The sequence below is a fragment of the Lichenostomus cassidix genome, chromosome 26, assembly GCF_008360975.1.
Source record: "Lichenostomus cassidix isolate B80296 chromosome 26, HeHo_3.0, whole genome shotgun sequence".
Taxonomy (NCBI): domain Eukaryota; kingdom Metazoa; phylum Chordata; class Aves; order Passeriformes; family Meliphagidae; genus Lichenostomus; species Lichenostomus cassidix.
Genome location: NC_139506.1, coordinates 1,303,612 through 1,330,418, shown reverse-complemented (window position 1 = coordinate 1,330,418; position 26,807 = coordinate 1,303,612). Strand labels below are relative to the sequence as shown.

The 26,807-nt window shown below is 53.2% G+C and overlaps 1 protein-coding gene across 2 annotated transcripts in view; it reads left to right on the top strand.

The window, feature by feature from the left end:
* Positions 1 to 8,585: 8,585 nt before the first annotated feature.
* LGR6 (leucine rich repeat containing G protein-coupled receptor 6) overlaps positions 8,586 to 26,807 on the top strand; it is a 143,755-nt gene continuing 125,533 nt past the window's right edge. Inside the window, exon 1 of one of the 2 annotated variants that reach the window (XM_085082960.1) lies at positions 8,586 to 9,003. In XM_085082960.1, coding sequence (XP_084939086.1) covers positions 8,681 to 9,003 — 323 coding nt within the window. In that variant the 5' untranslated portion in view covers positions 8,586 to 8,680. The remainder of the gene's footprint in view (positions 9,004 to 26,807) is intronic. The other variant, XM_085082959.1, reaches the window with a different exon arrangement.

Genomic DNA, 26,807 nt, shown 5'->3' with positions numbered 1-26,807 from the left:
GCAGCCACTGCCCAGCTGTGGGCACAGGCAGGGCACAGCTGGCTCTCCCTGCACCCAACACACCTTCTGTGCTGCAGGCAGAGCTGCTCAGTTCCCTCTGCCTTTGTATTCCCTGCTCTTCTCTGAGCTGCAGCATTCCTGGGCTGGAGGAAACCCAGGCAGCACAGAGCTTTAGCCCTGCTGGTTTTCCCCCCACCCTGGACATGCTGTGTGTGCCCACAGCCAGCCTCACCCATCCTGACCTGCATTGTCCTGGATCCAGCTGCTGTTTGGAAATGTTTCCATGTCACTAGATCTTTGTGCCAGGGTCACCCACAGTGTGATGTGGCCTGTCCCTCACTGCTCAGCCTGCACAAGTGACCATCCAGTGACTTGTTACATTGCTTTTCCTGGTGAGATGCCAACATGCCAGGGGCTCTCCAGGAGGATGAGTGAATACTTCCAACATGAAAAGGCCCTGTGAAGCTCAGTGGATCTTCTCATGTGCACAAAAGGATTTACGATGTTGCCCTGGGAGCAGCCCAGCCCTTGCCCTTGCTCACAGGGAGGCTGATGGCTTTATGACTTTTATGTAACCACTAACTCCTAACCCACACTGGTGCTGCAGGATGAGGATCACAAGAGGGAAATATTCATTTCCACAGCCCTGTAGCTGGGATCAGCAGGGTTGGGCTGATGGCTGCACACGAGGTCCCTGTGCTTTGCAGCAGCAGCACCTGCCATTGCCTCTGGGCCACCATGGGAGGACACACCAGGGCACACTGGGTGTTAACATCAAGCTAGCAAGCTGCAAAATCAGACCTGGTCCAAAGAATGACGTGCCACTTGTCTGTCCAGAGTTTGGAGCTGACAGGCTGGGAAGTTTAGACCTGTGCAGCAGCACAGAACCTCATCAGTGCTGGGGGTTTTACAGCAAGAGGGCCCAAAAAGGAGAAGTCTCAAAGCCCATGTGTGCTGCTCACACATGCACATTGCCCCATCCTCCTTAGACCTTCTCTGGAAACAGCCCTGATGTCCACCTTTCACCCTCCAGCTGCATCCAGCCTTAAAAATAATTCTTGAGCTACAAGACAGCAGCCTTTCTGCCAGGACCTGCAGGTCCACTCTGACATATCCCTGGAAGAACAGTGAAAATGCTGATACTTTCACACTGGAGACTCAATCCCACCCACTTGGAGCTCTCTCTGCTTCACCCTCAGCACATCTGGCCTGCAAAACCCATGAAGGCAGAGCTCCCTGTGTGGGAAGGAGTGGGAGCTGCTGCTATGGAAAAGGGCTGGTATTGTGCCCTCAAACAGGGCAGAGGGGACCCAGACCTGGATCCAACTCCATCATCACCCTGCTGGTGCTGCTGGACAGAGCCTGTGGCTCTCCTGGCTTTGCATGGCCCAGGAATCCTGGGTGCTAAGCACAGTTAAGTCTCCAAGGTGTGTGTAGAGATGAGGTTCAGCATCAGGCTCTTGTTCAAGGTGTGCAGTCTCCACTCAGCAAGGACAAGCCTTTGCACCTGTATGTCCCTGCATGGTTTGGGATGTTAAAACACCTGAAGCTCATGGTCTCAGAGGATTTCAAAATCTGTGGAGTGCCCTACCTGCAAAGCAGGACCAGTCACAGGCCAGTGAGGATGCTGTGGAGTAGCAAGAGCCTTGTGAGGGGCACAGAAAAAGGCTGACAGGGGTTTTCTCTCTAGGGCCTGGCAGCCAATGTGTGGGACTTGTGCTGCTGGCTGCCTCCCCTGGATGGGTGGGCACTGTCCCTTTGGCTCTGCATCACCCCTCAGCAGCCCACGGCTCTGCAGGAACAAGTCCTGCTCTGCTCCCAAGTGCATCTCCCAGGGTGTCCCACAGCCCAGCCAGGGCTATCTCCTCCAAAAGGGGCAGCTGCCAGGGATAAGGAGAGGCAGGAACCCCCCCACCTCTCTTTGCTGTTTTCTCACACTCAGAGCTACCCTGTGGTGCTCAGTCATGATGGCTCAGGCCTTGCTCAAAGCCATGCTCTTTGTGGAGAGGGTCTGGGTTTGGCTCCACACCTGATGGCACAGGAGGGAGGCCTCAGGATGGGACAGAATTGCTGTCATGGAGAAGAGCAGAACATCATCCACATGGAACAAACTGGCCACACCCCAGGCCACACTGTGATGGCAGTGACCAAGCAGAGGGTGGGGTGAGCCCTGCTGGCTCCTGCCCCACACCAGTGCTCGTCCCATCGGAGCTCAGTACAGCACATGCCTGTCTGCCTGCCTCAGGGCACAGGCAGTGCACCAGGAGCCTTCCACAGCCCCTTGGGAAAGTGCTCCTGGCTCTCCTGTGTGTCTGTGCACAGGGACAGTAGTCCCAGGACAGGGCACAGGGCTGCTGCCCTGTCACCCACGGCTGGTGGCACAGAGCTGGCTCTGACACATAAGGAAGGAAGTTAAAGGCATGGTGGCGAGTCATGTTAATGTCTGCAGAGCTTCCATGACTCCAGGACTGAGTCATGCCTCAGCTCACATCTGGCTAAAACGACACCACAGTGTTCCCAGCAGAGCCAGCAGCCAAGGTGAACCTGCAGACATCTGCAGCTAAAGCACAGCTGCTCCACACAGCTATGGGGGGACCTTCTCATCTCCAGGACAGGCACGGGACAGGGATTTGTCACACAAAGTGGCCCACAGGTTTTGCCCAGTGAGTACACTGTGGCTGTGATGGTCACACAGTCTGTGGCTGTGGCACAGCCCTCTGCTCCGTGCTTCATGTCCTGCCCCACAGGAGGCCAAGCTGGTGACGATGATGAATTTATGACCTCCCACCCACTGCTGCACTGGAGTCTGGAGCCACAGATGCTTCCAGAGGGTGTTGTGGGAGCTGCGGTTTGGATGAATAATTTTCCAGCCCTGCAGCTCAAGAGCCATGAAACCCAGAGGGGGAGAGAAAGACAACAAAACACTAAAACAAAACAAGCCTCTGGCTTGGGCTGCCCAGTGAGTTCTGGGCCATGCCATGTTGTTCATATTTATCATGCTTCAGACAAGCAGCATCCAGCCGCTGCCCTCCTCCATCAGCCCCCCGTGCAGAGGTCAAAACGCTGGAGAGGAGCAAGACAATTCCTGTTTGGACACCCCTTCCTACTCCCTGCTGCCCTTCCCGTGGCTGCCACAGCAGGGGCACACTGGGCTAGTGTTGCCAAGTGACAGGAGACAGGGATAGCCACCCCACAGATCTGGGGGTCCATGGACATGAGAGCCTGATGGTGGCTGCTGGAGCACCACAGCTCCTCCATCCCACAGTTTCTCCAGTGCTGAACCTCTACCCCAGCCTCTTCCCTGGCCCCTGCTCTCCCCAGGGCACAGAGTCCAGCCTCTCCACATCTTGGCACAACACAGTAATGAGCCCCTGCTCCCATGACAGGGAGCCCATTTCACCCTGCCACATCCCCAGCTGGACATCTCCATGAAATCAGGCTCTGACAGCAGTCATGGTGTGGAATGCCCACTGCCCACCATCTCTTCCACCTGATCCTTCCAGCAGGATTGCATCCGGGTGCCCCCAGGATCTCCAGCATCCTTTCTCATCAGCTGCTCGTGTTGGCCACCTCCTGGTGAGCAGAAGTGCTGGGGCCAGCACAGATTGAAGGTAGGGGAATCATAGAAATGGAAGGGAATTCATAGAATCACAGGGTTGGAAGGGACCAACCAGTCAAAGCCCCTGCCAGGGCAGGATCACCTGGAGCAGGTGACACAGGCACATGTCCAGGTGGGTTTCGAGCGTCTCCAAAGGGAGAATCCATGACCTCCCTGGCAAGCTGTTCCAGTGCTCTGCCACCCTCAATGTGACAAGCTCTTCCTCATGTTAAGGTGGAATTTCTTGTGTTTTAGTTTTTTTCTCCAGGGACAGGAGAGCTGCTGATCACTCCTCAACCCCTCTTGCCACAAGCAAGGCTTGCCACGGCTGTGGCTCCCTGACCCAGCTGAGATGCATGTGCTCCTAAAAAGGGTTTTCAAGCATGTAGGACACTGGACAAGGGTTCTGCTCCACCTAACAGATCTCCTACCTGGCTCTGCACCTCTGTCCCTCTTCTCTGCAGGGCATGGGGCCACAGGTCTGCCCCATGACTTTTCACCAGCAGTGCCTCCCAGAGCAAGGAGTTAAAGTGCCTCTGAAGACTGTGCTGCTCTGTGCCCTGGGTATCAGGCTGGAACCATCCTTGTCTGTGTGATTTCACAGGCACCAGTCCTTGCCACTGTCAGAAAGCATGGCTACCTGCTCCTGTCCTCCCTGTGCCCCAGCTGGAGCCACATGCTGGCCACTGGGACCTTCTGCTTGTTTGCAAGTGTTTGCAGTTCCATTTTGGAAAGCCTCTGGGAGTCTGGGCCCAGACTCACACACAGCCTGACAGAACTATTCCAGCCTTTGGACAGCCCTGATGGGAGCAGGATCAGGAACATTCCTCTGGCCTTTGCCTCTGCCCCTGACCTTGGATGGCTCCACAGGTATGTCTGGGCTCACAGACACATCCAAATTCCAGACTCCTGGATCCTGCTCCATCCCTGCTGGTTTGGATCACAACTTGCTCCACCCAGAACCTACAGGATCAGCTTCAGGAGGAGCCAGGGATGGCAAGTGTGAGGAGCCTTCCTTAAAGAGAGATCATGTCCCAGGAGTGTCCCCTCACAGAGATGTCAGGTGAGGGGGATGAGTGAATGCCATGGCACACATGGGCCAATCCTGGTGATGCTTATTCTTTCTCTGGTGACCCTGTGCCCTGCCTAAGGCTCTCTGCATCCCCTCCTGCCCCTGCAAGCCCTCCTGGAGGGACAGACTGGCTGCTGTCCTCCCCAGTGTGTAGCACAGCATTGTCTTGGTCCCTGCTGGAACCTTGGCAGTGAAACACAGCCAGCATCCTCCAGGTCTGCAGTATGGACTGGTTGTCCTTGGAGATCAACAGCCAAGCTGGGATCATACTGGGTTGACCCAGAACCCTATAAAATCTGGAAGAAAATAATAAGAGGGCAAAACCAGTTGTCCTACAAGAATAGGGCAGGAGACACATTCATGGGTTTGTTCCAGAGCCCCCACGGCAGGCCCGTGCTGAGGACAGAAACAAACAGCCTCCAGCACTTTGACTCAGCTGGCATCACCAGTTTTCCAGCTGGATGTCCAGGGCATTGGCACCACCTTTGGAGGAGCAACATCACCTCCCTGCACTCTGCAGGGAGAGCACTGCTGAGTGCCAGAGGCAAGGTCAGCACGTTGTAGCATCAGGGCTCACAGAGGCCTTGTGGCTCTGCAGGAGGGGACATCAGTGCCTGTCGTGAGGGTGTGGCTGCAGCCCTGCCCCAGCTGGGGCTCCACAGCAACTCTGTCAGCCTTTGAGTGCCACCAGCTCCAGAAAACCTTGCCAGGCACAATCCTCAGGCCAAAGCCTGTTTGGCATCTCATTTCTGGCTCGCAGAGAGGATCTGGCCAGTGCTGACACACGAAGTCCTGGCTCTCCTCAGGTGCAACCTGGAATCCAAAGTCAGAGCCCCTCAGAGCATGTGCCGGGGAATGCAGCCCACTGCCACCACCCCTCTGTGCCCCTGGCCAGCTGAGGCCATGGCTGTGCTTGCAACTCACACCAACTGGACCTTGTTCTCCACTTAGGCTGTATTCTAAATTTTCCCACAGTTTGGGTTTTGTTTTTGTTTTGTTTTTTTTTAAATTCCTGGTTTTAAGCAAGCTGTAGGAGGCAGCAGGAGAAACATCACCTGGGACTGCCACTCAGAGGCACCCCACGCTCAAGGATCACACTCAGCCAAATCCCCCCATGTTTGGTCCCAAGGATCTCAGCTCCATCCTTTAAAAGCAGAAGGGATTGCAGTGGAGTGCAGCGGGGTGGCTGTGGAGCAGCTCTCTCCTCTCCCAGACCTCAGCCTGCCGCTAGAGGACAACACACAAACACGGCTGAGTGTGCAGGAAAACCTCCACTCCTCTCCACAGCCCTGAGCTGCATCGGGAGCTGCAGTGCCTCCAGGAACAGCATATCCACGCTGCTCCCACTGAACTGCAGGGGAAGAGTGACACTTCCATCCCACAGGGACTGCTGCAGAAATTCCAGGTTTACCATGGAGACATCAAAGCTCCCTGGTCCAAGCAACTTGGCATCCAGACTCCAAGTTTTGCCAGGAGCAGGGTGGCATACTGGAATAAGTGACATTTTGAACATTGACAGGTGTTATAAGGTCTCAAAGAACTGAGTGGTGGATATGAACCACCACGACCAAACTGGAATAAAAAGCAAACAGAAAAGTTAAAGCAGAGTGAGGCACATGGAGAAAAGCTCTCCAACATCAGGACATGCTGCTTCAAAAATAATTTCAGTCAGTGCCTTCCTGAGGAAATATCTCTGCTTCAGCTGAATGGTAGTTTTCAATAGGGCCTCTTCAGTGTGATTTTTTGCAAGAATTCTATTGATAGGGTGATCAGCCAGAGCCCTGGGTTCCCAAGGACATTTCACTGAGCGAGAAATCGTCAAGAGGTGGTGATGTGGTTGGTGTTCACTGCTGAGGGAGAGGAACAGGAATCGCAGATAAGAGCTGCTACTGCTGCTGCTGCCAGGAGTGATAGGCCTGACACGTTCTCCAGACTGACTTCAAATTCCTGGCTGCTGCCAGAGCATGTCCAACTGTTTCAGGACCTGTTGATGTCCCATGTCACAGCTGGAGGGGCAGTGTGTTCGGGAACCCCTGGGAGTGTGTTGAGGACCCATCTCTCTGAGGGGGGCTCCCTGTCTCCCCACTGAGCAGTGCTTTACATTTGGAGCTGTCAAAAAACACTGCAAATGTTTAATTAACGACATCTCCAGCACTGTTCATGATGGAAGGGGCTTAATCTGAATTAAACCAGTTCCTGCTCCTAGACCAAAATCCTCTCACTCCTCTGCACTGGGTGATGATCTTTCCAAGGCCTGCAGCAGTCACAGGGAGTCCTGAAACTGTGGGATCTGAATGCACTTTGCAAGTGAAATAGTTTCAGATCCAGCATCACCCCAGCCTGGAGCCCTCAGCCAGAGTCTGTGCATCAGCCGTGAATCCTGAACTCCATCTTGAGCACTTTTTTGGGGGAGGAGACACCTGCTGTGACTCACAGGCCTCAAGGAACCCCAGCCTCAGGTGAGCTGGTGTTATTTAAGTCTCCCACTGTCCTGGTTCACCTTCCTGACCCCAAATAACCCTTCCACGTCTTTTATCCTGTGATAATGGGGATATCAATCAGGAAATTGTGTTGCTAGAAGGAAAGGCCCATTCAGAGGCAGCAGGGCTGTGAAAGCATCTCCCAGTCTGTGCTTTGGCCATGTGGCACTTTACTGGTTACTGTGGAGGGGTGACTTTTTGGATGCACCTTGCAGCCACCCAAACCCAGAATCTTCTTTCTCTACTTCATTCACCTCCTCCATTCATGGCTGTGGGGGAAGCAGAAGAAAGAACACACCAGGAGCCCAGATCCACCCAAAACTCCATGGACAGCTCTCTGTCTTCAGTGTGAGACCCACATTCAGCTGCTGCCCCTGTTACAGACAGATGCTTGGCCTTGTAGAGAGAGACTCAGTGTGGTTCAAGCTGTGGGGCCAGGCTCAGCCCTATCCTTCAACCCACTGCTATGGGGATATGGACAGCAGCCACCACATGTGAGGACATGATGGTGACAGTGAACAGCCAGTGGCCATCATGAGGGAGGACACAGAACTGTCCTTTGCAACCTCCCATTGCAGGTCCAGCACCTTTTGCTAAGCTGGTGCCTCTGCTGCCCCAGAACTGGGTAACTCCTTGCTACACAATCCTGTTCTGATGCACATCCCATGTTTCAGGATTCTGTGAAGCCCTGGGCTGGGCTGGACTGTCCTAGGCAGTACCTCCTGCTAAGCCAGACCACGACACAGGTCCAGGTGACATGGCTTCAAACCCCTCTCAATGGACTATTCTTCTACTTTGGCCACTTTACCCAGGGTTAGAAAGAGCTCTTGGAGCAACCCAGCCCCTGCTCCTGGCATCAGGGCTGGGCAGCTCCTGCCAACACAGCCCTTATTCTGGGCAAAACTATAACAAGAGCACCATGTCCCACCATGGAGCTTGGCACCATGACACTGCTGCTCCATCCCCTGTAGGTCCCCCCAGCCCCTGCCTGCTACAAGGCAATAGCAATGGGGCTGCTGGGGACTGAGGGCTCAGGACAGACAACCAGCCTTGGGCACGATGGCTCCCAGCAAAGAGCTTGTCCTGAGCTCCTCAGTCCCTTCTCCCCAGCTGCACCCTGACTTTCCAGTCACAGCTGAGTTTAGCAGCCAGCACAGACACAGAGTCCTTTATCTGGGGTTATATTTCAGCGTCCCAAAGTCTGGAGCCCTTGAAGTGCCGGTTGGGTACTCCTGCCTCCCTACTTATACTCCTCTGCCTTGTCGGAGCCAGCTCTGCCTTCCCCTGCCCTGCTATCACACAAAAACATGATTACAAAACAACCCTGGGTCCCGGAGCTATGAACAGGTCTTTATTTGTTGAGGTTTCTTTTGTGTTTTTTTTCCCCTTTCTTCCCTTTGAATGAAATTCCTGCCAGCTCTAAGAGAGAGAGAGAGAGAGAGGGAAAGAGTAGAAAGTTTAACTCCTCCCATCGGAGCGTCTCACGCCCCTGCCCAGCCCTCGAAACCCAATAACCAAGATCATTCAGCAATGCCTTCCCTCGCCTGGCTGCATCCTCAGCACCCCGGGACCTGCCGGGGATCCCGCGCCCGCTCCGTGCCAGGCGGCACCGCTCCGCTCCGCCCCGCCGAGCCCCGAGCCCGCCGCCGGCCGAGGATGGACACTCTGCTCTTGTGGGGCATTCTGCTGGCGTCCTGTGCCCGCTGCCAGGCTGTGCCCGCCGAGCCAGGCTCTGCGCCCTCCTGCCCGCCCCAGTGCCACTGCGAACAGGATGGCATCGTGCTCTCGGTGGATTGCTCCGAGCTGGGGCTCTCGGCGGTCCCTGCCAACCTGAGCCCTCTCACCGCTTACCTGTAAGTACAGCCCTCGCTGCTTCTTTTGCAATGCTTCCCCTGGACCCCTTCGACAGCTGCGGCTTTCCGCCGGCTTGGAAGTCTGTGCCACATATTCCCGAAATTAAATTTCCTGTGGAAATTAGAAACCGAGCAAAATAACAACAAAAAAGGCAGCTCTTTGGGCAGGACCTGCCAAGCCCCCCTCGTCCCGCACCCCTCCAAAAACGCTGTTTATACTGCGATGTTCTGCTTTGCTCCGTGATTGCAGCGGACCAGGGCAGCTGATTTGCTGGATCGATTTTGATTGTCTGAGCACATAATGGAGTATTTTTACACAGCAATTAGTGCAAACTGCTCTGGGATCCTTCTGTCAAACATTTCAATGGCTGCAATAACTCAGGGCTTTGGGGGGTTTGGGTTGTGCTGGCCACCAGCAGAGTCCGAGTTGCCTTTTAAAATGAATATTAAAGTCTTGTTAAGAGGTCTAGGGGGTTGGTAAGTGTTGTGGTTTGATTATTTATGTATCTATTTTATTTTAAAAGTCTTTATTATCACAATGGTTCTTACCCCTTCTGATGTTAATACCCCAAAGCGTTAATTGAGAGTCTGGTGCATTCATTTCTAGCCCTAGAGGTGGTCTTGGTGCCATCAAACTGGTGATGACTGAGAATCCTGATAACTGACTGTGGAAAAATCTCAGAGTTTAACCAGGAGAAGAAACATCTCTCTCAGGGAGACAAGTTATCCCTGAGGAAGATGCTCCCTGGGTTTATACGCAGAAAGTGCTGCAGCCACGAGCTACAGCTGTTTGGCAGGCTGGCTGGAAAGGACTGTGGCATTCCCAGCTCGGAATGCAGCTCGGGCACTGCCAAGGGAAGCCGAGTGTGCCGCAGTCATCGAGGAGCACTGGCAGCCCCAGACAGTGCTGGGGATGTTCATGTTGTGCTCGCTGTGCTAAGAGGGGATTTGTGTCTGGCAGTGGCATCCGGACCGTGTCGCTGCTTTTCCGACGTTCCTGGGTTGTGCTGAGATGCAGGGGCTCAGCTGTCAGAGCAAAGCACCCAGACCCGCTCAGGAAGGGCTTTGCTCAGCAGCTGGAAGCTGCCACGGCTGGGAAAGGGCTTCTCTCTCATCCCGCTCGCCTGAGGAGCAGAATTTTTTGTCCTGGATGGCCAGAGCAGTTCTGGGTTAGCTGGGAGAGAAATAAGACAGGAAAGGACCAAGAGACCATGAAAGATGAGGGAAATGTGTAATGCAGGCTGTATTTCTCCTGGGAGAGGGAACCACTTGTTACTTGGGGTGTGACTGCACAGAGCTATCCCTGCGGCTTGGTTTGGAACCGGCTGCCCAGGAGTGAGCATGTGGGAGACTGCAGAACATTGCAGCACTGATGGGGACAAGGGACAGCCCCACCAGGCACCCACCTCACCCTCAGGTGTCACACTGCGGGGCACCCGCGACTCCCACTCCGCAGAGAAGATGCTGCACGGCAGATGCGCAGCGCTGTCCCTTGGGTTGGGAGCTGCAGAGCTGCAGAGCTGCCCGCATGAACCCAGCGGCATCGCGGTGCTCCTGGTGCTCAGTGGCAGTTTTACCCTGGCCACGGTGGCTGGAGCAGGGACACAGAGCCATGGGACACGGATCCCTGTGCGTGGATGCTTGGAGGCTCTCGCTGCCCGGTGCAGCCGGAGACTGTGGCGGCTGCTGGCAGAGCTCTGGATTTCCCTGGGTCTCGGGACAGCCCTGTGGCTCCTATCGCTTCGGGATGGGGATGGTGATGGGGATGGTGCGGTGCCTTGCCCGCGGCCCCGCGCTCTCCCGTGGCTGTACCTACCCCAATCCCCGTGGGCTGTATCTGCCCCATTCCCCGTTTATTCTACCGGCCCCAATACCCGTGTCCGCTCCCCCGTGGCTCACACGGTGGCGCCAGTGACAGTCCTTTGCACGGGCACAGCTCCCCCTGCCAGCCCGTGTCGCGCAGGGATGTCCGGCTGGGGGGACCTCCGGTGCACCGTGACCGCTGCGGGCCGGGGGGTGTTGGAAGGGGCCTCAGTTTCGCTCCCTCCCTCTTTGGGGAAAACCAACCCCTTTGGTTCTTCTCCATTAAACCGTGCCGGTGAGAGGACGGAGCAGATGTGATGGAGGTAGGAAGTCAGGATGAACAGGGAATGACTGGAGGAGGACTGGAGAGCTGGGTTTTCTCCCTGCTCCTGTCGCTGCTGTTAGCAAGTTACCTGAGGTTAGCTTCCCAGGTACAAGGGTGCAGCTGGGGCTGGTTTGTCAAAGCAAATCAACATCAATTTTGTAGCAAGTATGGATATTGGAGTGAGATCTAAGTTCTTCACGGAAATAGGGGCTTAAACTCCACATTCAAATACGTACAGAAATGCTGGATTGCTGTGGAGAGCTACGAGTGCTGAAGAGTGAGCCCTGGAATGGCAGCAGGAGCATGGAGCTGGTGGGCAGCTGCTCCCAAAACTTTCCAGCTTCTTTGCTCTGTGCCGTCTTGTCAGCAAGTCACTGGCACTGTGGAGAGTAGGATTTCCTCCAGAGCAATATAAAGGATCCTGGTAATTACCTCTTCTGATTAGACACTGCCTCACCACTAATGAGCTGGTGTCCATGCCCCATCTCGGTTGTGCTGTGCCTCCACCATGGTGTCTCTCTCCAAGAATCCTGTCCTTGCTCATTCCTGCACCGCTCTGACCCTGATCCCACCCATCCAAAACCAAGTGTTTTCAGTGGAGACATGGCTGGTGAAATTGCTGGTGAATTGAACTGCGGTCAAGGAGATTGGAGATACTTCCCCTTTAGCTGCTGTGCCAGTGAGTCCCCACAGCCCTGTGTCACATAACACATCTCTGTCTCTCACAGCCAGCAATGTGTGTCAGAGAGTTGACCTGGGGCTGCAGCAGAGGTTGTTGGAGCTGCTGGGGACTCCCTGGAAAGGACAGCAGCAAGCTGGGGGTGCAGGAGAGTGGAGCTGCACAGGGGAAGATTCCTCTGCAGCAGAGAGGAGATTGCACAAAGGGGCTCAGAGGGGGATGGGAAAAAGGAAAAAGCTGCTTGGTGCTTAAAATACTGTTTTAGCTGTGATCCTTGGCACCACTGCACACCCTGCATGTGAGCTGGTGGAGCAGCCCCGCCTCAGATTCCCCAGGGTAAGTGTTGCCTTGCATGGGCTTGTGCAGTTTAGTCCCCAGCTGTCCCCATGGCTGTCACCAGGAAGATGCCCGTGGTTGGGTGCAGCTGCTCAGTGCCCCAGGATGGCATCCTGACCCCTCATCCCTGTGTATCCCATGCAAGGGGGACAGGTGGCAATGCTGGGGGTGAAGAGATGCTTTCAGTGTGCTGATGCTGCTCCTCTTTCACCAAAAAAAAAAAAAATTGACACCCTGTTGCTTGTGCCTACCAGGTCCCTCCTAGGGATGTGCTGGCCTGTCCAGCTGTGGCTTGCAGGAAAGAAATGGAGAGCCTCTCTCAGCCCAGGACACCTTGGGATCAAAAGGCAACAGCAGTAGTGCCATGGCCACATGTTGAGGTCAGCTGGCCAGGGAGCACAGCCACCCCCACACCCTGCACAGGTATGGAGGGACATAACACTGCCAGCCTGGACTAAGCATACCTGGGCAGGTACTGGAAAGATTGCCCAGATATCCTAGACTAGAAGACACCTCTGGAGGTCTCTTATCCACATTCAAACAGGTCCATGTTGTGAGGCTGGTCAGGATCCTGTCCAGTAGGTAAACCTAATGGATAATCTTAGGAGCATCTCTAAGATTCCCTCACTTTCCCCCCATTTTTTACTATCCTGTTTTTGCCAATATCTGATAGCAATTTCCTATGGTTCACCTTGTGCCCATTACCCCTCGTCCTTCCCCTGTAGAAGTCCAAGGAGATGTTGGCTCCAGCTTCTCTACACCCTTCCAGTCAGTAGTCAAAGAGAGCAGTAACTCCTCCATCCCTCCTTTTTGTCAATAGTCAAAGAGAGCAGTAACTCCTCCAGTCCTCCTTTTTTTGTGAAGACTGATCAAACCTCCTTGTAGGAGCAGTGTGTGGGGCACGGGCAGAGTGGGGAGCACTGCCCTGTGGGAGAGGGGAGATGGAGATACTGCAGGGAAAGAGATAAGGGTGAAGGACACAAACCTGGAGGGTGGCAGACACCAGCAGCACCATGGCTCCAAGCTCAGCTGGAGCCATCCCCCACTTCCCAAGGCTCTCAGGTCTCCCCAGCCTCACGGAGGGCCAGGCAGTGCTGCTGCTCTGTGCTCCATCCCCAGAAACACCACTGCCTGCTGTGTTCTTGTCCCCACCTTGTCACTGCCTGCAGTGCTGTTCTCAATCCCAGGAAGCCAGCAGGGACCTCAGGAGACAACTGAAGAGGCTGCCAGGCTGTTGCTGTCCCAGCAGGATCTGGGGGGAGGGAAAAGCAGCACATCCTGGCTGTTCCCAGATATCACCAAGCATCTCACGAGGCTTCCTAGACAGAAATTTTCCCATTCCCCACACTGTTTCCTTTGAGGTGAATGGGACCAGGAGCTTTCAGGGCTGTTCTCACCTTGCAGAGGCATTTTGAGACACTGCCTGGAATGTAGCATCCCACTGGGAGTCTGGGGCCCTGAATGACCCACTCTCTCCTCTGAGCTACCCTCTGCAATCAGGTGCCACATGGACCTCTGACAGGGATGCTTTGACATGAAGCTGGGCTTACACTTGCCAGGTTACACAGTGCTGGATCCAGTATGGGGCAGACTGAGGGAAAGATGCCTTTTTCCTGATATTTGCATTTTCTAAAGACCCACAGAACCCCAGGCAGGTGAGGAAGCAGGTTTGAAGGTTCAGTACAAGCAAGTCAAGCAGCAGTGCTGAAGGCAGCTCCCCTCAGCCCAAATCCCTCCCCTCATGCCAACACCTGTCCCCTGCAGCCCCCACTGTGGGAATAACAGCCACCCTGACCCCCGAAGATGGGGAGCACACTAAGAGCTGCCAGAGCATCTAGGACACCAGTGGGAGAACACGACTGTAGAAGCCTGGGCAGAGGGGACAGCTGTGGGGAGGGTGTTAGGGCTGAAGGGGTGACTAAGCTTCCGAAGAGTTGGGGTTTCCTGCAGGGATGACAGTGACCTCTGTGTCCCTTTGGGACACCCTAGGGAGAAAGAGGGAGCAGCCAAAAATGCAGAGAGCACAGAATCCCAATGCAAAGTGTAAATTAGGTCCTTCCTGGGGCCAGTGCTGCTCTCCTGCCCCAGGTGACTTTGTGCAGGCCAGGGAGTCACCATCCTGTGCCTGATGCTTGCCCAGTGCCAGGGCCCCTCCACAGCTTCTTCCCCATGCCATGGTCACCACAGGAGCCCCAGTGTCACACCAGGACCCATCCAAACACCCCACAAAGGTGCAGACTCACTCCCAGACCCTTCCACTTCTCAAGCCACGAGCAAGCCCAGGACTACCAAATGCTACTACTCTCAGGTGGCCAGCAGACTAAGCACTGCTCTCTGCTTGAGCTTCTTTCCTGCTGGAAGAGTGACAGGAAGCGCCATTCCTGCCCTGTGCAGTCCCAAGTGCACAGTCTCATCCTCAGGAATGCCCAGAATGCCTGGGAGAAGGGCAGCCAAAGCAGGAGCAACAGGAAATGTTCATGGGCTTGGGGTCGTGGATGAGAGAGATAAAAGCTGGTGAGAGGCACTTGAAGAGCTGGGCTCTGCACACTGAAGAGGATTCACAGCTTTATATTCACCATTTCTCAGCTCTGAGGAACTTTCTTTTTCCACACCTGAAATATCAGGAATAACAAGGGTTTCCCACTTTCAGGGATTTGGTTTCCTTCAAAGGGACTCCATGAAGTCCATCTGCTGACTCCATATAGGCACTTCACGTGGACACAGTTGTGCTCTGCATCCTTTCCAGCAGGATTTCAAAGATTTTAAGAGCAAGCACCTGGGTTCAACTCCAGTTGCCCAGCACCTCAGCTACAACATCAGGGTCTCCTGTGGCTGACAGTGGCTTTTTGCTGGCATGAAGACCCCAGGGGGAACATCTCCAGCACTCATGAATGACACCACTTCAGAATACCCAAACTGGCTGGTCCAAACCAAGACCTGCCCGAGCCCCAAATTTCAGGGAGAGCTGCTGGCACTGAATCAGACACAGACTCCGGCTGGTGTTTCCCTCTGGAAAAGGCAGCTAAGCACTAACCAGAAACAGCATCATTGCTGTCCTGTGCTCCCCAGCCTGCAAGGAGGAGAAAACCAAACTGAGAAAATCTGGGATCAGACACAGCTTGAAGAGTGGCTTGTGAGGGAAACTGAAAAGCAAGAAGGAAACAGCACAGCTCCTGAGCAAGTGTTTCCAAATGGCCTTTTGTATCCCCTGGGCAAGATGGGACTCCCAGCCCAGCTGAGAGCTGAAATATCCTGGTCCCTTGGCCCACATCAGCTCAGGGGCCTTCATCCCTGCATTGAGGATGATGAGCATGATTCTGCAGAAGCTGCACAGTTGTGTGTCTGGACTCAAGGCTCAGGGCAGAGCAGAGGGAAGACACCAAACTCCACAGCAAGCAGACAAAACAGTGCTGAGGGAGCCCCAGTATGGGGCATGAAGGGAGTGAGGGGTTGATGGGAGTGATCAGAGCAAAGCCAAAATTGCAGACCATCAATCACAGAGCCACAGAATAGTTTGGGTTGGAAGGGACCTTAAAGATCATCTCATTCCACCTTCCACTAGACCAGGTTGCTCCAAGACCCATCCCACCTGAGGCTTCCAGGGATCCAGGGGCAGCCACAGCTTCTCTGGGCATCTTGTCCCAGGGCCTCCCCACCCTCACAGGGAGGAATTCCTTATAAGAAAACAATCTAGCCCTGCCCTCTGTCAGTGGGAAGAAATTCTCCCTGGTCCTGTCACTATCTGCCCATGTAAAAAGTTGCTCTCCCTCTTTTCTTTAAGCTTCTTTAGGCACTAGAAGGGGCTCTAAGGTCTCCCCAGAGCCTTCTCTTCTCCAGGCTGAGCCCCAGATCTCTCAGCCTACCTTAATAGTGAAGTTGGGCCTACAGCTGCCTGAAGAGCATGTTTGGTGGGATGGTTTTCCCAGGAATATCTCATTTAATTGAAAAGGAAAAGCTCAATGAAAATGGACAGTGTTCCTGGGACTGTAAATGGTAGAAATCTAGTAACAAGTTCAGTCAGGAGAGATTATTTCAATGTTTTCACTTCATGGTGTCTTTCATGAAAACCTTTCAAGAAAAGTTTCCATTTACATATTTTCACCTGCTGGTGTTACATTTACCCATAGGCGATTTAATATTCCCACTGTAGCACTTCAAAACTATCAAAGCAAAGAATTTTGCTGTTTTTAAAACACAATATAATGATTTTTTTGTTCTCTACTAGATATTGACATGTTGGCTCTTTGTTCGAAGTTCAAGGGAAAGGAAGTTCAGAAGTCTCTGAATTTCCAGTGAGGTTCATGACATCTCCTCCCATTTCCTCCTGCTGCATCATCTCCCAGCCCCCTTCTCTGCTGTAGGCTCTGCTCCCTTTCTGCTCTTGATGTCATGAGGTAGAAGCACTTTGGGTCCAGCAGTGTTCACTTTACTTGGCTGCTGTTTTCCCAGTGTGGATACTGTTGGGATTATTGGGATGCTGTGGAGGAAACTGATCCATGAACGAGGGTTGCATCCCTCAAGTGCTTCCAGCCACAACAGGCGGTGCTGCAGGTGACAAGGCTGTGCCTTTAGTGCCATCACGGCTGAGCCCTCCCCAAGTCACAGTTCAAAAGGAGAGAGGCATCTTTTGCACTTTTGGGGAAGTGGCAACAGGTATCTGGATGTGAGCAGATGTCTGATTCTTTCAGAGATCCTTCAGTCTTTACACTTTCAGAGTCTTTACACTTTCAGAGTACTACAGAGTCATGGAACATTCTGAGTTGGAAGGAACTCACAAGAATCGTTGAATTCCACTCTTGCATAAGGGAGGGGAGATGCAGGAGGGGAGATGCAGGAGGGGAGATGCAGGAGGGGAGATGCAGGATCTGCCCCATCCCAAAGCCAGCAGCTGGTGCCCAGGTGACCCTGCAGGAGAGGCAGCAGCCAAACCTCTGCTGCACTAGCTGCAGTGCTGGCAGCGAGCGCTGCGCTCCCCGGCAGGAGCGGAGCAGGTGTAGGGATGGAGCGCGGAGGGAAGGCAGCGCAGGGGTGGTTAGAGCCAATGTGCCTGGGATGGACAGCCGTGTGGGACTGCCAGCCCCCATCCTCCCTCCTCCTTCCCTCTGCAGACCGCTCCAGGACAGCTCGGTGCGGTTGGAGCAGAGCAGTCTCTCCGCTCGTACTCTGAGGGATGCTCTAGTCCCTCCTGTCCCCTCCTTCCAGCGGGCAGCGCCTGTCCGGAGCCCGGCGGGCAGCGATGGAGAGACCTGCTGCTCGCCCAGCACGTTCCCTGCGCTCCAGCCTCTCCTCGCTCCATCCCGTCCCGATTTTCCTCTCCAGCACTCCCGGGAGCCGCGGCACAGCCCGGCTTTCTGCATCGTCCTTCCACCGCAAAGCCTCGCTCCCCCCTCTGCTCCCTGCCCGCCCCCCGGGCTAAGCAATATGCCACAGCCTCCCCTCTCTCCCGCCCTTTCTTGAAGAATAAGCTCATAAATCTGCCCGGGGCAACGAAAACACTGAGCTCATGGCCCTTAGATCTGTGTGGGAGGAGCTCTCGCTGGCGATTAAAGGAGTTTAAGGTTTGCTTTGAAAAGCTCTTTGATTCTGGCAGGGGCTCTGGTGCCAAAAGGCAGCGATGGGGCTGCAAATGCCTCTCCCCCTCTGCACCTGCCTGGGTCAGGGAGCAGCAGCATTGTGGGGGAGGGAAGGGCAGAGCTCCCCGGCTCTGCAGTGGGGCTGAGGGATCCCTGTCACCCTCTCGGGGGCGTGGGGACACCCTGTGCCAACAGCGGGGCAGAGCTGCTGCTGCCCTGGAGAGCAGACACTCCAGCCGGGATGCCAAAATGCCTCCATTCCTGTGGAAGGGCTGCCCAGATCCTTCCTCCGAGGAGCTGGGATGGTTCTCAGGCACGGCGTGTGTGACACGCTGACCCAAGGGAGAGCAGCAGAGGCCAGGGCAGGGAGCACCAAGCAGCACTCTGAAAAGTAGTGGGAAGGAGTAGGGCAGGGCAGGGAGGAGCCTGGGGTCTTGGAGAATGACTTGAGTTGAGCAGGAGCAGAAGAGAGATCAGAAACAGCCTTCGTGAGGTGCAGCAGGACTAAGCACAAGCATGGTGTTACAGCCCAGTGAAAACAGAGCCTGTGTGAGGCAGGAGCTGTGCCGGAATGGAGAGCAGGGAGAGGACTCAGGGAAGCTCAGGCGGTGCCTCCAGTCCCGCAGGGATGCATCAAGGATCCAGGAAGGGCTAATGTAGAACCATTCCAGATGCACCAGCCCAGGCTTTGCTGGCAGCGATGAAGGAGTACAGCTCCCAGTCTCCTCCCTTCCATGGATGACAAGTCTCTCGAGCTATCCACAGCTCTCTGTCTCCCTTTGCCTCGTTTGCAGGCCTTTCTGTAGCTCTTTAAACCTCTTTGAAGGATTTGCAAATGAGAAGCAGCCCCCATGGGAGTGGAGCGAGTCAGACACACCGCTAAGGGCAGGACATGCTCAAGGGACCTGCTGTCTCTTCTTGTAAGCAGCCACAGGTCCCACTACAAAGAGACCCCGGGAGACAGGATGGTTTCCAGTACTGAACACCCCCGTGGGGCACCAATTAGGAGCATTCCCTTTGTTCAAAAGGAAGGTGAAGCCCAAGCACCACGTGTCATGCCATCAGATGTGCCACGGTGGGAACCGCAGGGGTGGAAGGGGAGCAGTAATGTGGTCTCCTCTGCCAAGACCAGGGACGGGCAGGCATGGAGCTGCTGGGAGGATGCCTCACACTCAGGTTGAAAGGCTTTGTAATGTGACACTGAGCCATAAATTCACCAGATTTGGGACATTCCCCCTGCCTGGCGCCACCTCTGTGCTGGCAATGCCACGGGCATGCAGCAATGGGTGCTGCTGGCAGTGTGACATGTGGCCAACATCAGGGGTCTCAGGGACCTGCAGGAGCAGAAGGCACAAGTCATCTTCCCAAGGATGTTATCTGATGTGGGGAGGGCTCTGGCTATAATTGCATCTTGAAACTTCCAAGAGAATTCACAACTGTGGGCATTTCTTAACCTCAGTAAAGCAAATGTTCATCTTTGTATGAAACCTGCAGGAAAGATATTTGCACTTTTAGATAGAAATTCATCTTCTGTCTTGCCCAGAGAACACAAGAAAAAGTTCTGGTTGCAGGAAACAATCTCTGCCAGTTCTGCTTTATCTCTAGTTCTGCATCCCTGAAAATGTTCCCACCAAACCCCTCAGTGCCTGGGGGCTGAGAAGGGAAATAGCGATGTGAGCATTTCTTTTATAGAATCCCAGAATGGTTTGGATTGGAAAGGACCTTAAAGCTCCTCTAGTTCCACCTGCTTGCCATGGGCAGGGACACCTCCCACTATCCCAGGTTGCTCCAAGCTCCAGCCAGCCTGGCCTTGGACACTTCCAGGGATCCAGGGGCAGCCACAGCTTCTCTGGGCACCCTGTGCCAGGGCCTCCCCACCCTCACAGGGAAGAATTTCTTCCCAATATCCCATCTAACCCTGCCCTCTGGCAGTGGGAAGCTATTCACCCTTGTTCTGTCACTTCAGGCCTTTGACCAAAGTCCCTCTGCAGCTCTCCTGGGACCCCTTTATGCACTGGAAGGGCTCTAAGGTCTCCTTGTAGCTTTCTCTTCTCCAGGTGAACTCCCCCATCTCTCCCAGCCTGGCTCCAGAGCAGAGGAGCTTCAGCCTCTGATGAACTTAGAAGTCTCCTCTGGGCTCATTCCACTCAGTGACTCCCCAGGCAGCACTGAGTCATCCTGGCTAAGGACACAAACCAGGACTCCTGTGCTGCTCAGCTGTGGGAAGAATGAGACACAGATCCATGTAGCTGCATTCTCTGGCTTTCTTCTCCCTGGACACAGGGAGTGGTCAGATATCATCCCAGGCTGTTGTCCCAGATGTTGTCCCAAAGCCCTATCCCAAAACTGGAAGGTCACCTCCTGTACCAAAGAGCAAAGATGTAAGACCACTCTGGGCAGCAGGACCTCATTAATCTGTGGAACACATCACCACAGGAAATTGGTGCAGCAGTACAAACCTTACCTGCACCTGTAATAGAGGTCCTGTCCTGGTTGAGGTGCCTTTGGTTCTGCCAATACCACACACCTGACCCTAAAGGTACATGTGCTCCAGAAACACCATGTGGGGCTTTTGGAGCATGGAGCAGCCTTCCTATACATGCTGCCTGTAACTTCTCTTCAGCTCAGGGCCAAGCAGCAGGTTCCTGGGCTGCAGGTTGTGTTTGCAGCTGCGTCCTGTGCAGGGAAGTGCCTGCCAGTTTAGGTATTGTTGTGCTTTCATGTGGTGTAAGACAGCAGAAGATTTATTAGTGACAAAAGCATGAATGCTGGAAGCCGTGATTTATTGGAGAAGGGGGAGAGGAAACGTGTTGCAGCCCATGCTGGTTAGTGTGGTGTGTCTGAGGTGAGCTCGCACACGCTGTGAAAACCACCCTGCTCCTCCACCAGCTGCTCTGGCTCACCTGGCAAGACCATGGGGTGGACCCACTCCTCTTCCAGGGGTGACTTGACACTGACCATCTCACAGATGCTTTGAGGAAAGGGTTTGTCCCAGGTGGAGGGATGCAAGGACTCTGACTTTTGGAAACACAGATGTTCCTCAAGCTTTGGCTCCCTTGCGTGATGTAGGTGGGAGATCCAAAAGACAGTGCAGCACGAGGAACCAGGGCTGGTTTCTAGCTCTGTCCCAGCCTTGTGGGTGACCCCTCTGCTTTTCCTGTGCCTCAGTCTCCCTATCATTAAAGCACTACTAATAAACCCTTCCCAATGTGCTTTGAGATCAATTGATCAGACCGGTGCTACGGAAGAGCTGGAGACTCTCTGCATTCTCCAGCCACATGTCTGGACCTCTCAAGTTAAAACACCTTCTAAAAGTTTATTAAAAAGTTCTTGAGCTTTCCATTTGTTCAGCCACCACATGAAGAAAAGCACCAGTGAGCTCTCAGATTTAGTGCCTGCCTTTCATGTCCGCTGACCTCATCCCTTCTTGCTTGCCGAGCAGCCACAAGTCAGAGCAGCTACTGAAACACTCCTCACAGCCACAGGCAGCAGCTGCTCAGAGCTCGTGGGCAGCAGAGCTCCACGGAGGAAGAGAACCCAGCTGGGAAATGCCAGCTTGGCCAGAGCTGCTGTAAACCCCAATTCTGTTTTCTGTAGGAAGCTCCCTTCCTTTCAGCACACTTCCTCCTGGGGTAAATAACAGCTAGTTCAGCTCTTTGCTGAACCTAAAAAGGAGGGAAAAGACTAGCTTGGGTTAAACAAATAGGGCTGTTTTATTCAGGTTTGCCAGGCAATTAAAACTAAACCAAACCAAAACACAACGTGTTTTCTCTGTCTATCCCCAAAACATTTTGCTTTGACCCCAAAAAAGAGTGCTTTCTCTTTTGAGTCACTTGAAAATCTTCAAACACTTAAAAAAAAATCTTACAATGAAAACTTCTACCATCTCCCCCCAGCCCCACTGCATTTTTTAGTGGAACATCATTTTTCTGTGAATTTACTTTTGACCAAAACACCGTGGGTTCTACCTGACCTGGACTGTCACAGTCACCCAGCTGAGCTTCTGCTGTCACTTGCTTTTCCTTTCAACACTCTTTCTGTCTTTTCACCTCCCACTGCACAGACACAAAAGTCTCATGGGAGCATCATCCTCATCCCAGGGCTGTGCTGAGTTCCCAGGGAGACTAAAGAGGGGCTGGGAGAGGGAAGGAAAGAATCCATGAAGGCTCTTTTTAGCTTCTGAGAGCTCCCCTGGCTCTTCTGACTACCTCTGGCTACTGCCAAGGCACCTTTGAAACACCTTTGAAACATCTCCAGCATGTTGGGCACCATGACTGGGCTGGAGGGGAAATCCACATTCCCTTTGAAGTCTGGATACTTGAACAGTCTTAGAATTATAGGGCTGTAATGTACAGGAATGTGTGGGGCTGTAATTGTGACTTAGATCCTTGGATGAAAGGTGCTATGTACATACAAAAGGTATTATCATTATTGCTACTATTATTACTGTTATTATTACTATTATTATTGCTATTATTATTATTATAGGCCTGCAATATGTGGATTGGAGATGAAAGTAGCACCAAAAGGTCCTGAAATACAAGATGTGTCTTAAGGAAATTTCAGCTTGGAATTAGGTTTTGTCTACACAGGAAAAGCAGAGCCGACTGGCTCCTCTGCACTGACAGCTCTGGGGTTTGATGGAGGAACTCCTGCATGCAGCACGATTCCCAAATCCAAGTTTATCTGACCTTTAGAAGGGTGTCTCCAGTAGGAGCAATTCCAGAGCAGTTTTAGCAGAAAAAGTGAGATCAGCTGTTTTCACCATTCTTTACGAGACACCCCTGTGACCATTGCAAAGTAGTCCCTGGTGTTTGAGCCACTTGGGATGAGAAGTTTGGGAGCTAGCAGGGCTCAGGGCCTGGAATGGAAGCTGCAGCAAGCTCCCAGTGTCACTGGGCACAGAGAGAGCTCCTGTGCCTTGGTCCCACAGCTCTCAGCAGAGATGGGCCCTGATCCAGCATTCTGTGCTATCCATCCTCCTTCCAGCCTCCAATCACCTCTCTCCCAGAGCAGCCTGGATGCAGTGCATGGAGAAATCAGGGATCAGCTTTGATCCTTATGCACACTGTGGATCTGCAGGACCTTTGCCATCATTGTTGGTCCTGCCCTGTTCTGCACCCACATCTCATTAACAAGGGGGGCTGTAAGTGAAGCCAGGCACTGCAGTGGGACTCCCCAGCACAATCCCATGAGGATTTTCCCCTGGGTCTCAGGCTCTGCAGAGCATCAGGTTTCACTTTCTACCGCAGGGGCCGCAGAGCAATAACTGACTCACTTTGGGGAGCGGGGAGGGGGGGGATGAGTCAGGTCCATCCACAGCAGTTTTTCCATTGCTAAACTCCCGCAAGAGCGATCTGTCTCCTTGCAGGAAGGTTCAGCTCCCCAGCCCTACCCAGCTCTTTCTCAATGGCGCAGATAAGGGGAGCTTTTCCTCGGCAGAACTGGGAGTGATGGTGACTCAGCACCTGCAGTGTGGCCCAGGAGCTCGGTGGAGACAGGCAGACACTCCTTAGCCACTTGACAGCAGAAAAAAAGGCTTTTCTCCATGCTTGGGGATCACCAGGATAAGACAAAGCAAGAGCTCTGATGCCTTGTGGCTTCCTGGTGACACCATAGAGTCTGCAGCTGCTAACGGAAACCTGCTCATTCCTGGGGGTAGCAGACATCCCTGAGAGGAGCCAACCCTCAGCATCTCTGAAATTCAGCATGACCCTCCCAAGGAGCTCCCAACTACTGCCAGGCCAGGGGTGGATTTGGCTGGAGAGCACCTCAGCCCAAATCCCTGCAGGCATTTCGTTGTCCTTAGAAGGCAGTGAGCATGGTGAGGAATGCAGCTGGGATTCATCTACCTTGGGCTCTGAGTTCCAGCCAAGCAGCCGAGTATCAAACAGCATGGAGCTGCTCTCCTCCTCTGCTGTCGCAAATGCTCCGAGACTCTCCGTCTATAAATCATGTTTTGGGAGGCAGGCCTTGGATGCTTGCTGGCCACAGAGAGCCAGGCTGTTCTGGTTTAGGTGCTGGCAGGATCAGCAGCTCCCTGGGGAAGTGTTCAGAAATGACTGGATTGTCAGCACTGGGACCGCAAGGGAAGTCTGCCCGAGTGGGCTGCGTCAGGAGGAGGAAGGAATGACAGGATCTTGTCTGCCATGTGTCCCCAGAACCAGGATGTATCCTTTGGGTTGGATCCTCAGTTTCTTCTGGCTGAATTTCACAGCCGCTGATTTTGAAATGTCCTCATGAGAAGGCCAGAAGTCCAAAAGGCATTTTTCAAAAGCTTTCAGCCATAACATTTCTTTTTGCGAAGTCTTTGGTCTGAACACAGATAATTATCAGCCAAAAATGACTGAAAACCACCAGCAATTTTCAGTTCTGATAAAAATGCTATTCTCCATTTTACAGTGTCAACAACTGTTGGTTTTTGCTCCTAGTTCATTAGTTTCCTGCAGGAGGAGTCAGATATCTCCAGGCAGCTTTTCGCTGGGATCCCAGCAGTTTATCCATCTCTGTCACCCAACATAGTCCCTTTTCCCAGGACCATTTCTGTTACCTCCAAAGAAATGCAGAATGCTGCCTCTGGCCCAGAGTCTGAGCTGTGTGTGGATGGCCATAATACTTGCAGAGGTGGCTGCGTTGTGCTTCTCCCCGCTCACAGAGGAAGGGTAACCCACAGCTCAGAATGGTGCATGTCGCTGTTGAGCAGCTAGCAGAGTAATGAATGCATCAGTTCTCAGTGGCAAGAAGGAATGACCTTTATTGTTTTGATTTCATCACATATATAGAGTTTTCAAAAGTCACCCAGATTGGTCAGTCAGAAGCCTTCCCCCAGGCCTGATTGGCCAGGCCTGCACTGCCCAAGTTCTGGGACACTGTTCCAAAAACATCCAAACTTTATCTTTATTTACAAAACACAAGAAAACTTCTCATGGGAAAACCTGTGCTAGCCACAGGTGCTGATAAAGTCATGGCAGCAGAGGGCAACAGATTAGGTGGGAAAATCAAGTAATAAAGCCTGTGAGAATCTGAGAGACTGTAGGAGCAGGAAATCTCCCTCTGCATCCTGGGCTTTGCTTTGCAGGCAGCCCAAGGTTAGGAACTCAACTGTGCAGTGATGAGGTTGCCCCAGAAGGAAGGCAGGCAGGGATGACTGGCTCCTCAAGGGTCACTGTGCCATAGTCCAAGAAAAAGAAGCAATGGTGTGGGTTGGGACTTCTCAGAAGAGGTGATCAGAAAACAGTACACCATGGTTCTCACTCTGGCTGAAGTGTTGTCATCCAGAGAAAACTGCAAGACACTGAGCTGCAAGAAATCCAAGGCTGACTGTGCATTGGCCCAGAGAGCTTTCCTGCAAGGCAGCTTGTGCTGTTCCTAAGCAGCAGCTCAGATCCCACCTGATCCCTCTCCCCAGTGGGAGCAGGGAGAGAATCAGAGGGGCAACTCTGAGAACTCTCATGGGTCAAGACCAAGACAGTTTAGGAGGTAGGGCAAAGCTGGGTGTGCAAGAAGAGCAAAACAAGGAAATCATACACTACTTCCCATGCCAGCCAGGTGTTTCCAGGGCAGCAGGGCTTTGTCACACCTAATGGTTCCTTGGGAAGACAAATGTCATAGCCACAAATGTGCTCCCTTGCTCCTCTTTCCCCCACAGATTTCATTGCTGAGCCTGATGGCATCGGATGTGGGATATCCTTTTGATCAGCTCAGATCACAGCTGTCCAGGCTTTGTTCCATCCCCACTCCTCACATGCCCCCAGACTGCTCCTGGTGGGACAGAGGGGCGAAAAGCTGCTGTGCAAGCAGCACAGACAGGATGCTGGTGTGTTATCAGCGTAGTCACAGATGCAAAACACAGCACCCCACAGGCTGCTAGGAGGAGAATTTTCTTCATCCCAGCCAGAACCAGTTCACACCTCCATCAATTTGCCCAGCTCCAGCTGCTTGTACTTCTCGCTGGCAGGTTTTTGCAGGCTGGTGTGGAGATCAAGGCTCTCTTCCCAGATGCTGTTATCACCATGTTAATTCATGGCCACAACAGATTAGAACCATGCTTTAGCTAATCTTATGGTTGGCCTTGATCTTCCAGAGCATGATGTAGATGCTTGTTGCTGTTGTGGGCAGGATTCTGCTCAATCCTGATAAATCAATCCAATTCTGATAAATCAATCTGATTTATTCACTTTACATCTAGTTCTTTCCATAATGATTTTCATCAGCTATGTGATGTCCTCCCTGACCACGTTTCTCGCAGCAGTTTGAGGATAGAAATGTAATACTGATGTTCTGTAGCTCCAGCCCCACAGTCTTTCCCAGAGTCCCACACAACTGGTTGCACAACAGCACAAGCCTTTTGAGGCAGGGCCCAGCCATATTATGATTTCTCTAAAGGTCCAAATAAAAATTAATGTTTAGTTATGACATTCTTCTGCTTGGGAGATGTGAGGGAGTTTTGGATCTGGGCAGTTTTGTGTCTGGTGATTGACTGGGTGACATCAGAAGTTTTCCAAAGTTCCTTGGCCTTGATATTCCTGCTAAAGATTGAAATTTCACCAGACCCACCAGGCCCATGATTAGACATAAAAGGGCTTTTTGTTGCCTTGAGACATTGAGGTATCTTGGCCAGGGGATGGCCAATCCTGCATAACTGCAGTTCTTCTTAGCACGTGAGAGAATCCTAGAGTTGTCCTGGAGGAGCTTTGTTACCCTGTTGCTCCCCATTATTGGTCTCACAATGCTTCTTATTTCAAAGTTCCATCGTGGCTAGCCCAGGTCTTGGATAGTGACAGACCTCTGGGGCTGGGACCACTGTTCTCTGTGCTCTCTGAGAAACAGAAATAGAGCTCCAGGTGCTTTCCTGTGAGACTGAAACCTTCCAGAGGGGGAGCACAAGCAGAGATGTTGCTGCACACCCAAAAATGCACCATCAAGGTGAAGGGTCTGGAGCAGCAGTCTGGTGAGGAGTGGCTGAGGGAGCTGGGGGGACTCAGCCTGGAGAAAAGGAGATTCAGGGGGGACCTTCTGGTTCCCCACAACTTCCTGACAAGAGGGGGCAGCCAGAGGAAATAATGCTCTGCTCCCAGGGAACAAGGGA